At 47.5% G+C, this 22,394-nt stretch overlaps 1 protein-coding gene across 1 annotated transcript in view; it reads right to left on the bottom strand.

Moving 5' to 3' along the window:
- Nucleotides 1-22,394, bottom strand: part of LOC107527842 (N-deacetylase and N-sulfotransferase 3) — a 68,803-nt gene that overhangs the window by 23,804 nt on the left and 22,605 nt on the right. Inside the window, exons 3-5 of the mRNA XM_016200706.2 lie at nt 21,997-22,151; nt 13,386-13,571; nt 3,047-3,175 (exon numbers count right to left, since the gene is read on the bottom strand). Coding sequence (XP_016056192.2) covers nt 3,047-3,175; nt 13,386-13,571; nt 21,997-22,151 — 470 coding nt within the window. The remainder of the gene's footprint in view (nt 1-3,046; nt 3,176-13,385; nt 13,572-21,996; nt 22,152-22,394) is intronic.

Below are 22,394 nucleotides of genomic sequence, written 5' to 3'. Positions count from 1 at the left end.
ACACGCTGAGGTCGCTACAGCGGCCATAGGGATGTGTTCGCTGTCCCCGTAAGGAGCAGGCCCACAGCTCTTGTTCCCGGAGTGTGGTTTTTCTCTGCGAGGCCCACTGTAATCCGTTTGTGATAGGAGAGAGAAAGAGGGAGCCAAGGAGAAGTCAAACGTCAGAATGCTCCGTGCCAGACAGTTAGTGACACGGCTCCAAGTCTTCCTGCGAGGAACTCATGTGGGACCAGAGTGAAGCTCAAGGGGTAAGTACACTGACAGATGGGCTTGCGTGAGCAGCCTGACGCCACAGCCCATGTCCTCTCACTGGTCACTCTGGTGCTTCCTTCCGGTCATGCCAGGCAGCCCCGGCCAGGTCTGGGCACAAGGATACTTCGTGCACCATCCGGCCAGCCTGTCAGAATTTCCAATCCATATTTTTACATTTTGAACAAAATGATGCATTCGTTACTGCCTACGTAGTTCGTGAGATCTGATTTCTCTTGTAAATATAAGTGGGCATCATTTGCAAAATATCAGAGCAGAATTTCCTGTGCAGACAGATGCTTTTTATATTTTTAAAGGCTGGGCTCCATTTTTCCCTTTTGGATGCTCTAGGAAGCTGGAAACCAATACGACTTTTCATATCAAGTTTAGTCTGACATACGGACGAGAGCTCTGGGAGGCTGTCTCTAAACTCTGCCTTGACAGTTTCCAGCCTCCACAGGAAACAGCGGGCTCCTGACGCACCCGTTACAGGGAGGCGCCGAGAGCAGCCAGGGCGAGGCCACGCGCGTCCTGTGGGTACAGAGCAGGGGCCTCCGTGCACCACCGTCCCGGGAGCTGCACCACCAGCCTCGCTTCCGCCTGTGAGTGGTCCCAGCAAGTGCTCCAGGGCACCTCAGTAACCAGGAGCCGCTAGGTCTGCTCTTCAGCTTTTAGTTAGGCAGAGGGCCTCCATTTCCAAGGGCAGGATCAAGTTAGCAAAGATCACAAAACCGACAAATAAAACCAGAACGTCAGCTCTCAGTTTAAAATGGGGAATTGTAGTGGGACCAAAATATTAGAATCTGCACAATGAGAGGCTCCTTTCCTGGCAGTCAGGGTACATGGCAGCTGTTCACCCGTCAAGAGATTTATAAAAGTGCATCGCAAATTACTGTCCCAGCTCTTAGGATCAACGCATTCTTTCCTACAGTAGGACTGAGAGTAAAGTGTGATCAGGAAGTTGCTTGCTCAGTTTAGAATCAGAAAAAGACTTAGGTCTGAACTCTTCAGGGCCCCAGGTTCAGACAGCCTGAGGGCCCACCTCCTAAGGACACCTGAACCTCAGAGTCCATCAGTGAAAATCCCTGCGCCCATCAGAGGGTGCTGGCCTGTGACATGGAGCTCTGTGCGGAGAAGGCTTTCTCTCTCCTGGATGGGGCCGACGTCTGTCCTCGGAACCATGAGTATTGAATTCACTTGGTTGACACTTTCTTCTTGACCAATGAGAAGTGCTTGGGTTAACGGCAGAACGCGTCAGGCTGGAGGGCTGGTCTGTGTGAGGAGCCTGTGACCTTCGCTGTGACTGGCTTAACTGAAGCCTCAGAGGTGCTGGGTATGGCAGCCCCTTGATATTACGTGGCCCGTGGGAAGAAAAATTTTAAAATGCATTAACGAAGTCCTGCTTGTATTTTCCTTTTCAACTCAGATGTATTTGAATATATTTAGGAACCAAAGGTTTGTTTCCAGTACACATCCACCTTTTGACAGTAAACAACAAACTCATTCGGTTTCTCAGAAAATGGGCATCTGATCAAGGCCTGGGGGTTAGGGAAGCTTCTGGTGCTATCTTTCAAATCCGCGATCATGAAAATCCGTATGTTTCCTGTGGCTAATGTCTACTTTAATCCCATCACAGTTCCATTCTCATCCTGACCTGAAGAAGGTCACCTGCTAAGTCGCCAGCCTGCACCTGGATCGCTCTTTGTCTTCCACACAAACTGTATCCCAACGTTGAATTCGGGAATGGAGAGTTCACGGGAAGCCGGCCGTCACCCTCGCCTGTCCTGCCCGGCGGCCAGCGCTAAAGAAGGCAGCAGCCTCCCTCGGCGAGGCTGGGGCTGCGTCCAGAAGTGGCTTCCGACCCACATCGCCAGGGATTGCAGGTGGCCGCAAACTGGAGCTGGTGCGGATAAGTCAGCGCGGGTCCCTTGCCTGCCTCATAGTGTCTGACGGCCTGTCACTTATTTATAAATCCCAGCATTTATGGGAAGGTGCTGTCTCCTGAAAGCTCTCTGAATCAGAAAAAAACAGTTTTGTGGGAAGGTTTCTTCTCCCCTTCCCCCCTGTGGATCTCCTCATCAAGACAGACGGAATTGCCAGATTTATTGACAAAGGCCTGAAAAGCAGCAAAGTTGGCTCAACATTCAGGGAGTCTGGGCAGTTAGTTTGGTCCAAATTAGTATCTGAGATTAACACAAGCTTTACTACAAGATTTTTTTTTTTTCAATTAAGGAAATAATTTGGGTTTTAATTAGTGGAATGTATAATATTTCTTGTAAATCTATTGTACATGAATGATCCAATTTTGAATTTCTTCCACATTGTGTGGAACTAATTTGGCCTAGAAAGTTCTAGAATTACAATACCATGAAGAATTGCTTATGTGTCAAAGCAACCATGGGTTGAGTCAAATAGATGATTATCTGTTCGTAGTCCTATTGCTCTATGATGAAAGGAAGTTTAAAACATCGGAGTTTTATAGGTTATAGATTAAGGGGTCTTAAAACTGTTGGTGGAAATGTTAGAATAGCACACATGGGCCGAGTCTGCAGTTCAGAATCAGGCACTGGTTTCAGTCTTTGCCTGTGTGTTACTTGCAGAATTGAGAAAAAAGATCAGAAAGCCATATAAGGTGATCCTGAAGATCCTCTCATTTGTAAGTAATAGATAAGTTAGAAGAACTGGATGATTCCTGCTGCGAAAACCAGAATCACTCACGCGTTTGTGGTATGAGGGGGACTGGCAGCTGCCCCTTCACCTCTCATTAGTTACTTGGAGACCAGCCCGAGGTACTTACTGGGTTGAGGACCAGCGTGAAGAACAGTTCGCCCCCTTGGATGCTCTTGTCCAGCTCTTGGGGGCCTCCGGGGTACTCTTTGTAGAAAATCGTGTGAGTGAAAAGGCCACAGGTTTGTCTTGGGAGAACCTGAAGGGAGAATGAACAGTAAGCAGGGAGTTCCTTCCCACCCGCTGGCGTGTTGAAACCCAGCTTTGTTTTCTCACAGAAGAAGCGCACAAGCTGGCGTCACGATTCAATTATAGGAACATGGGGACGACATGGGTCCAGCAGGGACGCTGGATGGAGACCGCCGAGGAAATGTTCTAAAGCTAGGAGGGGCAGTGAGTTATTTTAGACACGTATCTACTTTAAATCCAGAGTCAGTGCTTTTGTTACAAAACCTGCTATGTTCCAGCATCTTAAGAAATAAAACAAAAAAGAAGAACATGAGACCTAAAAAAACCAGGAGGGGCCTGTGCTGCCTTGTGACTCCTGCAGGAGGAAGTTCCCAGGCTAATCCTTTCCGCCCAATCCCACGCGTGCCTTAGAAAATGACGTCAATCCTTAACTCCGTGCGGTTCTTGGGAAGTGGCCTTTTGAATTAGAGCAAACATTGGAGACTCAAGTCCTCGGCTCTGCTCTGGTGGGAAGGGCCCCTAAGGCTGTGGCCACTGCCCAGATCCCCTCAGGGTCCTGCTGGTCGGTGCCAGAGGTGGGAGAGATACACATTAGGTAACTTTATAAACTGTCAAAATCATAAAAGGCCCCTTAGTATACGTCTTCTTTCCTTCCTTTGTATGTGAAATTTATCATTTGCTTCAATTATGCACGTTTGTGACGAAGACATTTTCCAAGGTCTCACAGCTTCCCTGGTATCGGTGGGGGACAGTTGCCAGCGTGGAGGGAAGCTGGGCAGGGGGCACGGCCTTTGGTGGAATCTTACAGCTCGACTTCTTAACAACCTGTCATTATCCTCTTGAAGTAGCAGAAAGTTAGTGACCAGCCGGTGGCGGGACACACGTCCTACAGAAGCTCACAGGCGGCTGTCTGCTTACTGGCCTAAGCAGATGGGTCTGCATTTTCTGTCTTGATTCTTAAAGCACATTTGGTTCGGTAAGTGCTCTCAAAGTATGACCCATAGAGGACGTCCCACGCTCTGCAACCGTCTGCAGATCTACTGGTTCTTTGTGTTAATTTTAATGTGTATTAAAATAACTTTTAGTCCAGTCCCTGAGGAGTTTTCTTAGAAAATGTACTTCGCAGCTCAACCAACACGTCACACATTGCTGTATAAATTAAAACTGTATATAGTTTATTTAGGTTGGTAGATTTCTAGCCATAGAAGCTCCTTTATCTTGACGAAATCATTAAAAGAAGTTCAGTTTCATCACAGAGCAGTAGCTCTGAGAACGTCTATGTTTAGAAGCACTGCTCGTTCTCATAATGTTATGCACAAAGTCAGTGATAAAAAAACTAGGGGCAAAGGCAGGCAGAGGTAGGCCAGCGGGATTACAAATATTCCCCAGCAGTTCGTGGAAGTGTTGTTGTCTGGGAATTAAAGCGTTATTGAGAATTCATTCATCATCTAATACTTATTCTAAATTCTATGCAAGTCCAGGCTAGTGCTACTGGGTTTTTTGCTTTGTTTTGTTTGTTTTTAATTTATCTTTACTGTTGAAAGTATTACAGTTCCCTCCGCCCCACTGATCCCTCCACCCCTCATCCGCCCCACCCCCAGGCCTTCCTGATACTATTGTCTGTGTCCCCGGGTTATGCACATAAGCATGTAAGCTCTTTGATTACTCTCTCCCCACCCACTCCCCCACCCCTGCCTTCCCTCTGAGATTCCAGTCTGTTCCATGTTTCTACGTATCTGGATCTATTTTGTTCATCAGTTTATTTGTTCTTTAGATTCCACATATGAGTGAGGTCATGTGGTATTTGTCTTTCTCTGACTGGCTTACTTCTCTTAGCATAATACTCTCTAGGACCCACCATGCTGTCCCAGAGGGTACGAGATCCTTCTTTTTTACAGCTGCGTAGTATTCCATGGTGTGAATGTCCCACAGCTTTGTATCCACTCATCTACTGATGGGCACTTGGGCTGTTTCCAGGTATTAGCTATTGTGAATTGCACAGCTATGAACAAAGGGGTGCATATATTCTATCTGATGAGTGTTTCAGGATTCTTAGGATATATTCCTAGAAGTGGGATCACTGGGTCAAATGGTAGTTCCATTTTTAATTTTTTGAAGAAGCTCCATACTGCTTTCCATACTGGCTGCCCCAGTCTGCATTCCCACCAGCAGTGCACCAGGTTCCTGTTTCTCCACACCCTCGCCAGCACTTGTTGATTTGTTGATGGAGCCATTCTGACAGGTGTGAGGTGGTATCTTATTGTGGTTTTAATTTGCATCTCTGATGATTAGTGACATTGAGCATTTTCTCATATGTCTCTTGGCCATCTGTGTGTCCTCTTTGGAGAAGTGTCTATTCAGGTCCTTTGCCCATTTTTTGATTGGATTGTTGGTCTTCCTTTTGTTAAGTTGTATGAGTTCCTTATATATCTTGAATATTAACCCTTTATCAGATGGGTCATTGGCAAATATGTTCTCCCTTACAGTGGGCTCCCTTTTCATTTTTTTGATGGTTTCTTTTGTTGTACAGAAGCTTTTTAGTTTGATGCAGCCCCATTTGTTTATTTTATCCTTTGTCTCTCTTGCCCTAGGAGATGGGTCGGCAAACATATTGCTACGAGACATGTCTGAGATTTTGCTGCCTATATTTGCTTCTAAGATTTTTATGGTTTTGCCACTTATATTTAAGTCTTTAGTCCATTTTGAGTTTATTCTTGCGTATGGTGTAAATTGGTGGTCTAGTTTCATTTTTTTGCATGAACCTGTCCAATTTTCCCAGCACCATTTATTGAAGAGACTGTCTTTGCTCCACTGTATGCTCTTGCCTCCTTTGTCAAATATTAACTGACCACAATGACGTGGGTCGATTTCTGGGGTCTCTGTTCTGTTCCACTGGTCTATATGTCTGTTTCTGTGCCAGTACGAGGCTGTTTTGATTAGTGGCTTTGTAGTATAACTTGGTATCTGACATTGTGATCCCTCTGACTTTGTTCCTCTTTCTCAAGATTGGGGCAGCTATTTGGGGGTCTTCTTTTGGTCCCATATAAATTTTTGGAGTGTTTGTTCCAGACCTGTGAAATATGTCTTGGTATTTTAATAGGAATTGCATTGAATCTATAGATTGCTTTGGGCCGTATGGGCATTTTAATGATGTTAATTTTTCTAATCGATGAACATGGTATATTCTTCCACTTGTTTATATCTTCCTCTATTTTTTCTGTGTCCTGTAGTTTTCCAATTACAGGTCTTTTAGCTCCTGGGTTAAGTTTATTCCTAAGTATCTTAATTTTTTAGTTGCAATGGTAAATGGGATTGTTTTTTAGTTTCCCTTCTGAGAGTTCATTGCTGGTATATAAAAATGCCATGGATTCTAGGTGTTAATTTCGTATCCTGTTACCTTGCTGAATTCATTTATTAAATCTAGTAGTTTTTTGGTGGAGTTTTTAGGGTTTTCTATGTGCAATATCATGTCATCTGCAAATAACAGTTTTACTTTCTCATTTCCAATTTGGGTGCTTTTTATGTTTTCTTCTTGTCTGATCACTGTGGCTAGGACTTCAGTACTATCATCAATACGAGTGGTGAAAGTGGACATCCCTGTCTTGTTCCTGCTCTTAGAGGAAACAGTTTTAGTTTTTGTCCATTAAGTATGACATTGGCTATAGGTTTGTCATATATGGCCTTTATTATGTTGAGGTATGATCCCTCTATTCCCACTTTGCTGAGAGTTTTTATCAAAACGGGTGTTGGATTTTGTAGAATGCTTTTCCTGCATCTATTGATACGATATGTGATTTTTGCCTTTCAGTTTGTCTGTGTGATGTATCACTTTTATTGATTTGCGAATATAGTAGCAGCCTTGCATCCCTGGAATAAATATCACTTGGTCATGGTGTATCATCTTTTAATTATATTGCTGGATCCGATTTGCTAATACTTTGTTGAGGATTTTAGCATCTATGTTTATCAGGGATATTGGCCTGTAATTCTCTTTCTTTGTAGTGTCTTTATCTGGTTTTGGAATTAGGCTGATGCTGGCTCATAAAACCAGCTTGGAAGTATTCCTTTCTCTTGGATTTTTTGGAATAGTTTGAGGAGGATCAGTGTTAGTTCTTTGAATATTTGGTAAAACTTCCCTGTGAAGCCATCTGGGCCAGGGCTTTAGTGTGCTAACAGCCCTTTGATTACTGCTTCAACTTCATCAGTAGTTATTGGCCTATTCAGATTTTCTGACTCTTCCTGATGGAGTTTGGAAGGTTGTATTTTTCTAGGAATTTGTCCATTTCATCCAGGCTGTCCACCTTGGTGGCATATAGTTGTTCATAGTATTTTCTTACAATCCTTTGTATTTCTGTTGGGTCAGTTGTTATATAACCTCTTTCCTTTCTGATTTTATTTGGGTCCTCTCTCTTTGTTTCTTGATGAGTCTGGCTAAAGGTTCATCAATCTTGTTTATCTTTTCAAAGAACCAGCTCTTGGTTTCATTGATCTTTTTATTGTTTTTTACTCCCTATGTCATTTATTTCTGCTCTGATATTTATTATTTCCTTCCTTCTACTTATTCTGCGCTTTTCTTGTTGTTTCTTTCTAAGTCTTTAAGTTGTTACATGGTTTATTAAAAGTTTTCCTTGTTTTTTGAGGTAAGCCTGTAGCGCTATGAACTTCCTTCTCAGGATTGCTTTCATTGTGTCCCATAGATTTTGGGTGGTTGTTTGTTCATTTTCATTTGTTTCCAGGAAGTTTTTTATTTCTTCCTTGATCTCTTTGGTAACCCATTCATTGTTTAATAACATGCTATTTAGCCTCCATGTGTTTGAATGTTTTTGAGTGTTTTTATTGTAATTGATTTCTTATTTCATGCCACTTTGATCCGAGAAGATGGTTTATATGATTTCAATCTTCTTGAACTTGTAGAGATTTGTTTTGTGTCCTAACATGTGGTCTATCTTTGAGAATGTCCCATGTGCACTTGAGAAGAATGTATATTCTGCAGCTATGGGGTGAAATGTTCTGTGAATGTCAATTAAATCCATCTGATCTAGTGTGCCATTTAGTCACTGTTTATGTGTTGACTTTTTGTCTGGAAGATCTATCCACTGAAGTTGACTTTTTGTCTGGAAGATCTATCCATTGAAGTTAAAGTCCCCTAGTATGACTATATTGCTGTCAATCTCTCTCTTAAAGTCCTCCAGAAGTTTTTTAATAAATTTAGGTGCTCCTATATTGGGTGCATATGTTTATCAGGGTTATATATTCTTGTTGGAATGATCCCTTTAGTATTATGTAGTGACCTTTCTTGTCTCTCATTATGGTCTTCATTATGAAGTCCATTTTGAAAAATAAGAGTATTGCTACCCCAGCTTTTTTTTGCATGGAAAATTTTTTTCCAGTCCTTCACTCTCATCCTGTGTGTCTTTTGTTCTGAGGTGGTTCTCTTGTAGACAGTATATATTTGGGTCATGTTTTCTTATCCACTCAACTACCCTATGTCTTTTTATTGGAGTATTTAATCCATTTACACTTAAGGTTGCCATTTTAATTCCTTATGCCTATGTTTCTTTCTCTATTTCTTCTTATTGTTACAGAAGTCCCTTTTAACATTTCTTGCAATGTTTCTATTTCTACTTCTAATTAAAGCATTCCCTTTAACATTCCCTGCAATGCTGGTTTGGTGATAAACTCACTGGTTTGGCCTTTCTTTGTCTGGGAAGCTTTTATTTCACCATCTATTTTGAATGATAGCCTTGCTGGATAGAGTAGTCTTGGTTTCAGATCCTTATTTTGCATTACCCTGAATACTTCATGCCATTACCTTCTGGCCTGTAGAGTTTCTGATGAGAAGTCAGCTTACTGCCTTATGGGAGCTCCTTTGTAGGTAACAGTTTGCTTTTCTCTTGCTGCCTATAAGATTCTCTCTCTGTCTTGAATTCTTGGTATTTTAATTATGATGTGTCTGGGCGTGGGCCTCTTTGGATTCTTCTTGCTTGGGACTCTCTGTGCCTCCTGAACTTGTGTGACTTTTTCCTTCACCAGGTTTGGGAAGTTTTCTGCCATTATTTCTTCAAACAGGTTCTCTAACTTTTGCTTACTTTCTAGATCTTCTGGCACTCCTATGATGCAAATATTGTTAGGTTTCATGTTGTCCCTTAGCTCCCTTAAACTGTTCTGTTTTTTAATTATTGTTCTTTTTGGATCTCTGATTGAGTGATTTTGTTTACCCTATCTTCAAATTTGCTGATCCGATCTTCAGCTTCTGCTAACCTGCTGTTTATTCCGTCCAATGTATTCTTCATTTCTGCTGTGTCATTCTTCATTTCCTACAGTTTCCCTATCTTTTCTCATCATCCTTACAATCAGTATTCTGAACTCTATATCTGACAGTTTATCTCCATTTCATTTAGCCCTTTTTTTGGAGACTTCTCTTGTTCTTTCATTTGGGATTTGTTTTTTTTGTCTCCTCATTTTGGCTGCCTGTTTGGGTTTGTTTCTATATATTAGGTAAGCCTGCTAGGACTCTCAGTCTTTTTGGAAGGTCTCTGGTGCAGGCTAATGTCAGGTGCTGTTTGTGACTGGCCTTTAATACCTTGTTTGGAGCTATCAACAACCCACGGCTTGAGGTCCCCTCTTTTGGGGCTGGGTGTGTTTGGACAGGACCACGATGTACACCAAAGTCTGCTTTTCCAAGGCTAGGTCCAGAAGCAGATCAGGCAAAGACTCAAAGCACTCTGAGGTCTGCCTCTGCCTGCAGGGTGATTAATCTGATTCTCTTAATGAGTCTCAGGCTGTAGACCACAGCAAGGTGTAAACTCCACAGGGTGGGTTGAGAAGTTTTCCAATGGGTGAGGCAATTGCTTCCCCCTCAGGTAAAAGCTGTCTGGCCTGGGCAGCTTGAGAAAGATATCCTCTGCGGTATGGGGGAATGACTCAGCACAAGAATCCAAATAGCTGGCCTCCAAGCTCCCCCTCCAGAGCCCACAATCCTGGTCTCTCCCTTTACTGCTCCAGTCCACTCCGCCCTCCCTTGCTGGAGCCCAAAGTGAGTGGCTGCACACGAAACTTTGTGCATTGGCCCTTTAAGAAGGTGCCTGTATTTCCAGCCATCTCTCCTTGGCAGGCAGAAATCTCTTTGCTTTTCACAGCCAGATGTTATGTGGGCACCTTTCTCAGGTCTGGTGCTCTGGGATGGTGATCCCAGCTTGGGGTTTAGGCCCCAGAGTCCTCAGTGGAAGCCCCCACAGCTGAGATACCCCCCTGGACCTTCAGTTGCTGCCTATGGGAGCCCAGCCAGCCCTCTCGTGCCTCTGCTCTTCCTACCCGTCTCTATGTGGTCTCCACTTTAGGTCCTTGGTTATGACGGTGCTCTCCAGCTAGTCTTCAGTTGATTATTCAGGGTAGTTTTTCTATATTTTAGTTGCAATTCCAGTTTGGTCCTGGGAGAGTGTCAGTGTAGCTTCCACTCAGTCTCCCACCATCTTGGAATCTCCCTTAGTCCTACGTTTTAAAAGGGCATGACTGTGACTCACGTTTAGGATTCCATTTGAAACGTACAAAGAGATATCTTTGGGACTTGATTGCCTAGCTGATTCCATGCAAAATGGAGAAGAGTAAAGAAGTTTGAGTTATGTCTATTTCTAAAATCATTTGAGTCTGAACACAGGGGAGGAGAAGCTCTAGGCTCTACGCAGCACCTCTCAGGAGGGCCCCTGCTGGTGAGAGCATTAGAGTCCCCAGGAGCCCTGGGTGGTCATGGAGCAGGAGGCATTGGAGTGTGATAGGGTCATATTCCACTGCCTTGCTCTGCACATGATGCCACAGAACACTCCCCACGCTTCTTGGAGCAGCTCTGTGTGTTAGAGAGGAAGGAGTGTGGTTGTTAGGCATTCTTCTGTGGAGCGCCCTCTAGAGCTGGTGCGGGGAGTGTAACAGTATTAAACTCAAACTTCAAGACACAGATGAGCTTCTGGGAAGCTGACAGCTGCTCACAGTTACGAAAGCCACACTCAACATGAATCTTGGCAAATGGGATCTAGAGCCTGGATCTTTTACTTAAGGTCCAAACTTGGAGCAACTGCCCACAAATGCTTCTAGGAGCTTCCAGTAAAGACTACCTGGGAGGCTTCCAGCAGGATGAAAGGGCATCTCCACCCAGGGCATCTCCATTAGACAGAGTAGGTGGTATCGGGATCTGTAGTCTGGGCTTCGAGGTCTCTGGCCCTCCCCAGAGCCACCCTTAACCACCGGGTGAGGGTGGGCAGCCCTGACCTCCAGCAGTGCCTTCTTACAGGAAGATAAAAACCGCCCAGTGGACAATGTGATGGACAGAAGCCCAGGGACTCTGGTTAGGGCCCAAGCACCTTGATGTGCAGGAGGCTTTTCTGTTCCTGGTGGACCTGGAAGAGGTGTTACAGGAACTCAGAGGAGAGAAAAATCCATGTGCTGAGTTAGGTATCGCCACTCTGCACTGGGGGCTTTATGCTTAATTAAGTGTGATAAAGGACTGGACAGTGAGGAGGAAGAGATGGAGAGGGCCAGTGGCAGAGGCAGAACATCGGAGATGGGGAGAGGCTAAATCCCAATTGTTTCCAGGTCCCTGAGGAGCAAGTTAAGGGTGTGGAAGCAGTGGGAGGAACCCAGGGTGGGAAAGCCAAGAGAAATCAGCGTCATACACAGAGTAAAGGGTTGGCACTGTGCGTGGGCGTACTGGGTGGGGGAGACCAAGTAGGATTCGGCTCACAGTTTCCATGTGGACGTCAAGATAGGGAGTAGGCTGCAGGAAAGGAAGGGACATTAGAAATATTATGGAGGAATGGGTGATGGACTGTGGAACCTGAGTGGACATGGGGGTCAGCATGATGTCCACACTGCAGGACTGAGTTAGGGATCGCAGGATCAAGAGCTGGTGTGGAGGGGAGACAGTGAGTTTCATGTAAGGCCTCGGGAGTCTGCTTTGTGAATGAAATTATAAAAATCAACCTTTCCTCATCTCATGCAAAATGTGGGTGTGCTCTAAGCACGGCTGCTGCTCAGCTCCTGGTCCTTCCCTAGCGTCTCTCCCGGAGCTTGTGCTCTGGGTGCGAGAGTCCACCCCACTTCCCTCTGACTGCCTCTCCTCCTGGCTGCTGGACACCTCTCACTCTGAGCTCTCCCCCGAGGCCCATACAGAGACAGAGATGGCCTCCTTGCACTGCTGCAGACCTGGAGCCACAGAACGGGAGATGCTAGAGCCTCTATTCCCTTTATAGTGCAGGTGAGCCGTGTTTCAGGAGACATGGGAAATGAATCGCTCTCGTGGGGCTGTACCCCAGGCCTTGTAAACTATCCCCAGCCAAAGGCCGGCAGCTGGGGCAGAGTGGGAGGAGGGCAGACTGGGATAAAATGGGGCCTCATGTCGCCATCATTCACTACAGTTTTTATCGAGGGAAAAGTCCAGATGGGAGTTGACACAAGTCAAATGTCATTCATTATCCACTCTGTAGTTTTTGCAGACACTGGAAACTGTCTGAAAAGAAGTCAGTTTCAGCTGATTCTGGAGGGTAAACATCTGTTCAAATACTGTGACAGAGAGTGATGGAGCCTCACCGCTGGTGTCCTGCAGGTGGCCCGGCCTAGTCTGTGCGTCCAAACCAGGAGGCCACCCGAACTTTACCTGTATGCTGGATGTTTTGATTTGGGGGAAAAATAGGGTTTAATTACTTACTTTGGGAAGTTTCTCAAAGTATTAGATAATGACATGTCTTAACAAAATATGTTTGTCACCAGCGCAAAAAAAAAAAAAAAAAGCTAAACAAAATACAATAGAAAGAACTGGAGAGAACTGGACAGAGGCCCTGGATGGTGTCGCTCACGTGGCCTCTCATGTGCTCTGAGCTGTGATCTGTGAAGGGTGAGCAGGACCTCACACGCTATCTGCATGCTAGCTGCGTGTTAGCTGCACAATATCTGCACGTTAGCTGCACATTTTCTGTAGCATTTCCTTAGCATTTTAGCAGCAGTGGGGGCAGTGAAAGAGCAGTTTCAGCTGTCCTTGAAGAATGAAAAGGAAGTGGCTTTACTGAAACATCTTTTGCTTAGAAGTGACAGGTGCACTTCCTGCAGCCTGGAGTTTCTGCTGGGGTTGGGCTGCCAACAGTCTCCCCTCCGGGGGCTGGGCCGGGGGCTGGGGGGGGCTGGGCCGGGGGCTGGGGGGGGCTGGGCCGGCCCCACGCCCCCGAGCCACTCACCATGATGCTCCTGTGGATGAAGCCCCTCCGGCGCCGCGCGGGCTTCAGGTGCGGGTACTCCTCGGTGCTGGTCACCTGGATGCCCCAGACCTTCCGCCAGGCCGCGTACAGCTGCCCGTGCACCGGGTAGACGCCCGAGTGGTGCGGGGCCACCGCGTAGCCCGCGTCCGTGGGGATGCCGTGCTCCTGGGGCCAAGCAGATGCTGGTTAGGGCGCGGGAGCCTGAGTCACAACCCCCCTTCTACCCCAGGATGGCCACGGCCATTAGAATGCGTGCGTTTAAGGCCCGCCTTCCTTAACTGTTTGATGAGGTTAAAGTGACAAGTGTTAAGACGTCCAGGCATCGTGCAGCCTGGCTGTGGCCGCCCGCCTGCTGTCTGTGTTCGGGGGCAAGAGCTGCTGGGACAGGGCCCGTGGCTTTTGTGAACGACCTGTGAGAGCCTGCGTCCTGTGCACTTGTCACAGCCCCTGCTCTCCTGTTCTCACTGTTTCAATACGTTCAGTGACAGGTACTCGTTACAACAAAACTCAACATGCCCCACAAAATAGAACCAGCATTTATTAGACGGATGGAACACACCGAGACCCCTGCGCCTGTGACAGAGGATGGACACACCCGGACCCTGCGCCTGTGACAGAGGATGGACACACCCGGACCCTGCACCTGTCACAGAGGATGGAACACACTGAGACCCTGCACCTGTGACAGAGGATGGACACACCCAGACCCTGCACCTGTGACAGAGGATGGACACACCCAGGCCCTGCACCTGTCACAGAGGATGGAACACACTGAGACCCCTGCGCCTGTGACAGAGGATGGACACACCCAGACCCTGCGCCTGTGACAGAGGATGGACACACCCGGACCCTGCGCCTGTGACAGAGGATGGAACACACCAAGACCCTGCACTGTGACACAGGATGGACACACCCGGACCCTGCACCTGTGACAGCAGGTTATTTTGCCTGTTACCTGGTTCCTACCAAGTGGGCGGCCTTTCTGTTGACCCCTCCATATGTGGGCCAGTGACAGGCAATGTGGGACCTTTTATAGAGCGGTTGCCTGTGACATCGCCCCCGGAATGGTCAGCATTTGAACTCCCTGCAGTCAGCTGTGGGGAGGGTGCAGGGAAGGGGTGCGGCCGCGAGGCCCTGTGAGACAGACAGTTGCCTTACACATTTGGGGGCCATTCCTGGGTTTCTGAAGGATGAGCGCCAAAGTTTCCTGCCTTCGTTTTATTTGCACTTTGTAGAAATGACCACACTTACGCAATCATTATACCATTTATAGTTTCACTAGAAATTGTTGCATTTTTACTGGTTTTACCAAACTCGAATTAAAGTAATTATTTTCCAACTAAGAATCATTTGCCAACACATACTTTCTGTTTGCAAGGTCGGCGGTGTTTTCATCTAAATCGGCTTAAGAAGAGGAGGGGCGCGGTGATAATGGACCAGATGGAAGAAGATGAATTTCAGCGGCAGCAATTTAAAGGAAGAAATGAACTTTTTCAAGGGTGCAGGAAGCAGCACGGTGACCCCCGCAGTGAGGGGAGCTGCACCGTAAAACCCCAGGGTCTCCCCGCCCGTAAGCAGAGGCTGAGCGGCGCAGGTGGGCTGCATGCCCGCGGGCGTCGGCCCTGTGCAGGGTCGCAGGGGAGGAAAAGGGGCGACCCGCGCAGAGCTTGCCCTTATTTTGGAATATTTCCAAATATTTGGGAACCGGTGTAAACACATTTTCTTCCTAGCCCTTTGGCCTCCTGACGTGTGTCTGGTGCAGGTGTCAGGGTGGGTGAAACCCCACTTCGGGACAAACCAGGCAGCCAGGGTTGGCCGTAGGTTGGGAGTTAGGTTGGGTACTGGATGCTGACGTTGTGCATGTTAAGGCACGTTCCTGGCGCGGCTCGAAATGAATGTTCTCGTTAGTTTAGGACCCTGGCTTTTCTTTTTTTTCTTCTCAGCTGTGAAATAAAGGGATTGTGCAGGCAGTCACTAAAGTTGAGGTTTAAAATTCTGGGTTTCTTCAACATAATCTTCGTGGTTTTAGAAGTGTTGTTCTAAATATAACTGTACTATTTTAATCCATGATCTAATCTTAAGCTGACACATATAAATTTCCTCCTGTATATTTAAGGGCGTGATAACCTCCTAAAATGGGCCTGGCACATTTACCTAAGTTCGGTTAATATTTTTGTAGGTTTGGCCATGGAGTTTTGTCTGGTGTTCTGCATGGCGATCTTCATTCATCATGCACATTTGTTTGCCTGCTGGTGTGTGAAGGATGGACTACGTGTGTTTAATAGATTTGGTTTAAGATTTTAAAGTCATCTCCATGGGCAGCTGTCAAGTAATAAAGAATCGGCTGGTCTTCAGCATCCCTGTTCTGGGAGGTGAGCCCTCCCTCCCTGGAGTCTCCCGTGATGGGTGTTCCCTGGGACATGGGGCACACCTGAGTTTGCACCGACAGCCAGGCTCAGGATGGGGCTGGGCCATGCCGGGAAGACCAGCCAGTGACAGAGAACTGGGGCCTGAGCCAGTGTATCAGCCAGGGAGGGGACGGTGGCTGAGGACTGAGCTCAGTCGTGTGGCCAGTGATTCAGCAGCCAAGTCTAGGAAATGAAACCCCAACGACAGCCCTGCACACCACGTGCGGGGGGCTTCCCTGGTTAGCGACAGTCTTGTGGGCCCAGGAACCCCAGGAAAGTGATGCTCTTTGTCTCCTTGTTTAGATTTAAAAAACAAACAAACACGGCTACAGTGACAAAGCAACAAGTCTTTGGATAAAGGCATTAGTGAGCTCCTGTGACGCAGGACGGCGTTGCAGGAGCTCATGCACCAGAAGCGCTGCCGCATCGCTGGAGCTACACCTGGAGACGAGCGCAGGGCGCTAACCGGGCAGCAAGGCAAGAGCTTTGTTTTCCTCACGTCCAAAGGCCGTCAAGCCCATGACAATAAAGTGGTCAGCGCCAGCCGGGGACCCGCGGGGCAGGGAGCAGCACACAGTCCTGGGCTGGCTGGTCCTAGGACCGGGCAGGTTACGCGCGTCACCGAGACAATGCGCTCAGGCGCCAGGCGGGGGCATAAAGCCAACGCCCTCACCCAGGCCTGGAGGGTGACAGACACGGCGTGCGCGGGGGCGGCCAAGTGGCCGTTCACGCCCTTTCATTTCATTAACACTGCTCTCTTCCTTACTGAAACAGGTAAAGCAAGGAATCAGAGGTAAACAGGAGCCCTCCCACCATCACGTCCCCCCTCAGGAGACTCGGCGAGCTTATCTGAGGGCAGGCGTTTCTAGAACATGCCCCATCGTCCACCGTCTCTGAAAGAGCTTCACGGCGCAGCACCCGTGTCCCCGACAGGCAGCTGACAGTGCGCATGAAGCAGGAGGTACAGGCCCTTGGTGAACCATGAATTGGATAATGTAACAGTGACAGCAGCGAAAACCCTCCCGGACACCACGTGCCCCCTCCGCCCCCCAACCGCAGTCATCTGAGGAAGTTCAGGGGAATTTGATTTGTAAGCCAAATGCATCAGGAATTCCAGAAACGACAGGTGAGCTAACAGCTCAGCAGCAACACTGGAAAGCGTGACGAAAGCCGTGCAGCTTTCGCGGGCCGGCGCGGCTCAGCGGTTGAGCAACGACCTAGGACCCAGGAGATCGCGGTTCGAATCCCGCTCAGGGCACATGCCCGGGCTGCGGGCTCGATCCCCAGCAGGGGCCGTGCAGGAGGCAGCCGGTCAATGACTCTCACTGATGTTTCTCTCTCTCCCCCTCTCCCTCCCTCTCTCTGAAATCAAAAAAGACATATTTAAAAAAGAAAAAAAAGAAAAGCCACGCAGCTCTCACCTTCCTTTCACCCGTAACCTCCAAGGAAGACTTGTTTGGGGGACGTTGACAGAATTCCTTCCACTCGTCCCTTATATTATATAATTTAATTCAGGTAAATTTCCAGTTAGCAGAGCAGGCCGCTTCCCCTCTCAGAGTTCCCTTCAGAATATTGTGTCGTCCTGTCTTTGCTGAGTTTCTCGCAAGTAAACACACCACGAAAGGGTGCACTTTCTTAAGGACCCTCCAACGCACGATGCGAACACTCGTACTTCCCATGGGCCTGCTTGATGTTTTCAAACTGCTACAGTGTCTTCACGTAAACACATGAAGGACTTTGTAGAAACGAAGAAAAAAAAGAATTTGTGGAGCTTTGATTTTTTTATGCTGTAGCAAAATAATTTAAAATATAATGATCTGAAGACACAATGGAGAAATTGGAGGATTTAGTTTCAGAGTTGAAGTGATGAGTTTTGTATGGGCTTTGGGGTCCTTGAGAGGTTGTAATAAAGCTTGAAACAATTCGGGGACAGGCTCAGATTCCCCAAGTGCCTGCAGACACACTGAATCTTTCTGAAAATAGAGAAGGCTGAATGGAGACTGGCAATCTGGATGTGTGCCTCGTACCAGTTTCAACTGAGCTTTACTCTTCCTGAAAAAACAGGAAAGCTGATAATGATCTTTGTCGCTATGACTGTTGCATGCCCTCTGGTGTCTGTAACAGCCACCTGGGCAGGTAATGCCTGCGGCACTGGCTGCACAAACACAAGAGATTACGTAAGTCATATATACAGCCATCTAAAAGAAAACCTTGTAGAAAGCCAGGATTTAACACTCTGAATTTAAAATATAACTCTTTAGGGAAGGAGTAACATTCCGATTGTGAGATTTTCACAATAGCAACCAATAAAGTATGAATGGGATGCTAATTTTCAGTTACACAAAACATGCTGGTTCCATGAGCTTTGGGGTTTGAGCAGGGACAAAAATCAGTGAACAAAATGAAACAAACAAAATTATATAAAACAGATGCAAAGGAAGCTAAGTCTCAGGGTGGGTTTATTTTCCATAAATTGCTAACTGATGACTCCGATCAGTAAAAGGAAAACAAGGAATATTATCCCACGTTCACAATTTGGGGCCAGGGTCTAAAATACATTAATGATAGAGGAAAAAGCAGAAATACCCACTCTCTCTTCTGCTTCTACATTCTCTGTGAGAGAAAACAACTTTTCAAAATACTTATGATGGCATAAGCATAAGATCAGATGAAAAGACAATAAACTAAATTGTAAACTATAATAAACTAATTTATTTCAGTGTTTTCCAGGCTCAGAAGAGCACATCTTAAGGTAATTTAAAAAGCAAAACATGTGTGCCCCTAGCCAGTTTGGCTCGGTGGTTAGAGCATCGGCCCTGGGACTGAAGGGTCTGGGGTTTGATTCCTGGCCAAGGGCACATACATGGGTTGCAGGTTCGGTCCCCAGCCCCAGTTGGGGCTCACGTGGGAAGCAACCTAATTGATGTTTCTCTCTCACATCGATCTTTCTCCCCCCCTTCCACTCTCTCTGAAAAGCAATGGAAAAATCCTCTGGTGATAATAATAATAATAAAAGTAAAACATGTAGATTTTTAAGGGCACATCCTAAGGCAATTAAGGTAATTAAGATGTGATCCTCTGAGCCTGTTCAGCTTGTTCAGGGGCTTGGTGAGATGCAGAAGCCATATGTGCGCGCCTGCCCGAGAGCCTGCGCCCAGTCGGAGGGCCTCGCTCGCACGTCCCTCTCCTGGGCTCTCACAGGGCTACCTCCCCGCCCTGCTCAGCTCAGGGCAGGTGTCAGACAGCTGGCGCCACTGCCCACGGAAATGACCCAAACCAGCCAACCTCCGCCTGCAGAAACCACAGCAGAGGCTCTTGCCCACGCTTCCCCGTCGCGCTCTGTCCCCACCCACGCGGGTGCCGGCCACGGCCCCCGCCGGGTGTGGCGAGCTCTCTCCTCTGGGGAACGGCTAGCTTGTCAATGGCGCTTGTCTCCTCCTCTGTTGGCCTCACCGTGCCTGAACCATGATAAAACCTACATTTTAAAACATTAATGATAAAACCTTAACATCTGGAAGAAATATTTATTCACATTTTCACCTAACACACACTGAGATGGCAACTACCACTCTGGACACGCTTATCCGGAGAAGACCTCCCCGCGTGAAACTGGGTTGCAATGCCTCCGCTACGACTGACTTTCCGAGCACAATTCAAGTCCCTTCTAAATCCTGAGGTTGGTTGATTATGCCCAGGGAGACCCCACAATGTTGACCAGGCAGCCGCGGCACTGACCCCGCAGAGTCGCGCTGTGCAGCTGGAGCCAGCGCTGGCGCTGAGATGGGCCCGTAGCTGCGGAGCAGTTGGGAGGGAGGGTGGCCCGGGGGAGGGCAGAGGGAGGGCAGGAGTGAGGACCATTTCAGTATAGTAGCAACAGGATTTTTTTTTAGAGGGAATTTCTTTCTTTTTTTTTTTTTAAATATATCTTTATTGATTGCAGAGAGAGGAAAGGAGAGGGAGAGACAGAGACAGAAACATCAATGATAAGAGAGTCATTGATTGAGCCCGCAACCGGGCCTGTGCCCTGACCGGGAATCGAACCCCGATCGCCTGGATCCTAGGTCGACGCTCAACCGCTGAGCCACGGCCAGCCGGGCGCAACAGGATTTTTAAGTTGAATAGTAGCCCTGCTTATCCATCCCGGAGTCTTCTCGCCTCCCCAAGGCCCTCCAGCACTCTCTCTACGAAGCCAGGCCAGGCTTCACCCCCTGCTGCCCCGTGCCACCGGCACAGCCCGCCCCGCCCAGCACAATGCCTGGCGCAGTCCCTCCGACCTCCGCCAGGGCTGCTCCAGAAGACGCCGCCCTCCCTGCTCCCTGATTTCATCCGTTTGTGCCAGGGCCCCTGGAATCACGCCTTGTTCCCAATGTCAATACAATGAACATCGAGTGTGCCTTTTTGTAAAGTGCTTCAGTGAAGTGAGGATAATGGAACCAATTCATTCTCCGCCGCCAAGCAAACCAATTAAACGATTACCACGTGTTCCTTAAGCCAGCAAGTCCTTCGATATATTCCAAATTACATTTTGATACTGTAATCTTTATTTCCATATTAGAGATGTTAATGTGCTCACTAAACTAAAAAGTCACATAATTGGCAATAGGCATTTCAGCTAATGCAAATTAGCAGGTTCTGCTGAACTTGGAAAAGCGGGGAAAGGACACTATTTGGAAGACTGATGACAAGGCTATAAAAAAAGTACAGCCCTAGGCAAGATTTCCCATGCTTGGACCCGAACGCTGCCCCACTAGCACTAATTTTAATAGTATCGCCCTTAACAGTGTTAATATCACTGACACTGGCTATGAGTTCTATGATGAAAATTTCTATTAATTATCATTAAAAATTAAACTACCGTAATTTGCCAAAATTTAGATCCAATTCTTCAATTGAGAGCATATACACTGATGATTTTCTGAGGTTTAAATGCAAATGCTATTTCACTTTTCTAATAGGATTTTGTCCGATTTTTAAAACTGTACAGCAGATTCTCAAACTGTGTTGCAGAGCAAGTCTTAATGGTACACGTAGTCCTTGCCTCAGAAATGGTACCTTTCAAAACCGTCCCGTTGAAATTTCGATTTAATCCCTGAATTAGCCCATATTAGGGAACTAAAAATATTTTCTAAACCACCTCTGAAGCCGCGCTTCCTGTTGTAATCATCAGATGCAGCTTTGCTTAAAGGATTTGCATGGCCTTCCGTAATGAGCTCCTGGACGGAGCTTTCAGAGCTAAATGAGCAGGGACCCGAAATCCCCTGGCGAGGCGGGCACCCGCCTCCAGCAGGGCAGCAGACCCGCTGTTGCAAAGGGCAGCGTGCGCTCCGGGGGGTGATGGAGAGGCCCAAGCAAAGGGGCTCGACATGACGGCCCTCTCTTCTTAGTCGGACAGGTATTTAAATGTCCTCAAGCTAGGCCACCCAGCTGAATGTTGAGCTCTGCCCGTCACCTCCCGTCTTGTTTGACCCGACTCCCAGGGCAGCCCACCGCGTCCTTGTCTGTCCTTCCAGCTCCCTCCCTGGGAAACCCTCCTGCCGACAGCATTTTCTAATCCAGAGCCTCCAGGCTGGGGAGAGAAGGCGCTGTGCCCAGTGGCTATGAGGGTTTTCCTCCAAGTCCACTGCCTTCCCCGTGGAGGCCTCAGGCCTTGGGCCCATGAAGGTCTCCTCCCTGCTCTCCCCCCTCAGCCCCTCTCACGCCAGTTCTTCCTGACGCCTAACTCAGGTTCTTATTTCCTAAGGTCCGACGTCCACAGGACAGTTTCCTGGCCACTCCCGATGCCCACGTTTCTGAGCTGGGGCGTTACATCTGTACAGCTGGCACTAGGCCAGGCTCACCGCGTCTGGCTGGAGAATTGTTTATGTGAGCATCCGGCCTCCCAGGCAGCAGGAGGCTCCTGGACAGGGGCCACGTGTCGTGAGCTCTGACCCTAATGCCAGCAACACTCTGGTGAGTGTCTTGTGAAGTCCCCCTCAGATGTGAGCCCTGGTGCCTCAGCCATGGTGACGAGCACCCAGAGTGGACTCAGGATCGCAGATGACAGCTGCAGTACCGAGTCGCCCGACGGCCACACAAGGACACCTGCCAAGAGGTGTGACGTGCCCCAGCCTCCAGGAGGCCCTCGGCACAAACAGCGGCCGTTCCCGTCAAAAGTTCACTGTGGTGCAAAGGGAGGTACTTACTAAGGCGAACTTCTTGTTGAGAATCATCTGCTCCACCAGCGAGGACTCGTTGTGGAAGAGGTGGGGCTGCATGTGGCTCCACATGTGCGGGAACCACCAGAACTCGGCCACGGACCCCAGCAGGCGGTCGTCGCCTTTGTCTTCCTCCTCCGTCCCTGGGGGGCAATTAATTCCCGTTACACTGGTTCTCTGTCGTCTATTGATCTATATCTATCATCTATCTATCTAATCTATCATCTATATCTATCTATCTATCTATCTATCTATCTATCTATCTATCTATCTACCTATCTATCATCTATCTATCTATCTATCTATCTATCTATCTATCTATCTATCTATCATTTATCTATCATCTATCTATCTATCTATCTATCTATCTATCTATCTATCTATCT

The sequence above is a fragment of the Miniopterus natalensis genome, chromosome 4 (genome assembly GCF_054644295.1).
Source record: "Miniopterus natalensis isolate mMinNat1 chromosome 4, mMinNat1.hap1, whole genome shotgun sequence".
NCBI classification, from domain to species: Eukaryota; Metazoa; Chordata; class Mammalia; order Chiroptera; family Miniopteridae; genus Miniopterus; species Miniopterus natalensis.
Note: the sequence above shows the minus strand (reverse complement) of the source record. Positions and strands in the feature narration are given on the sequence as shown.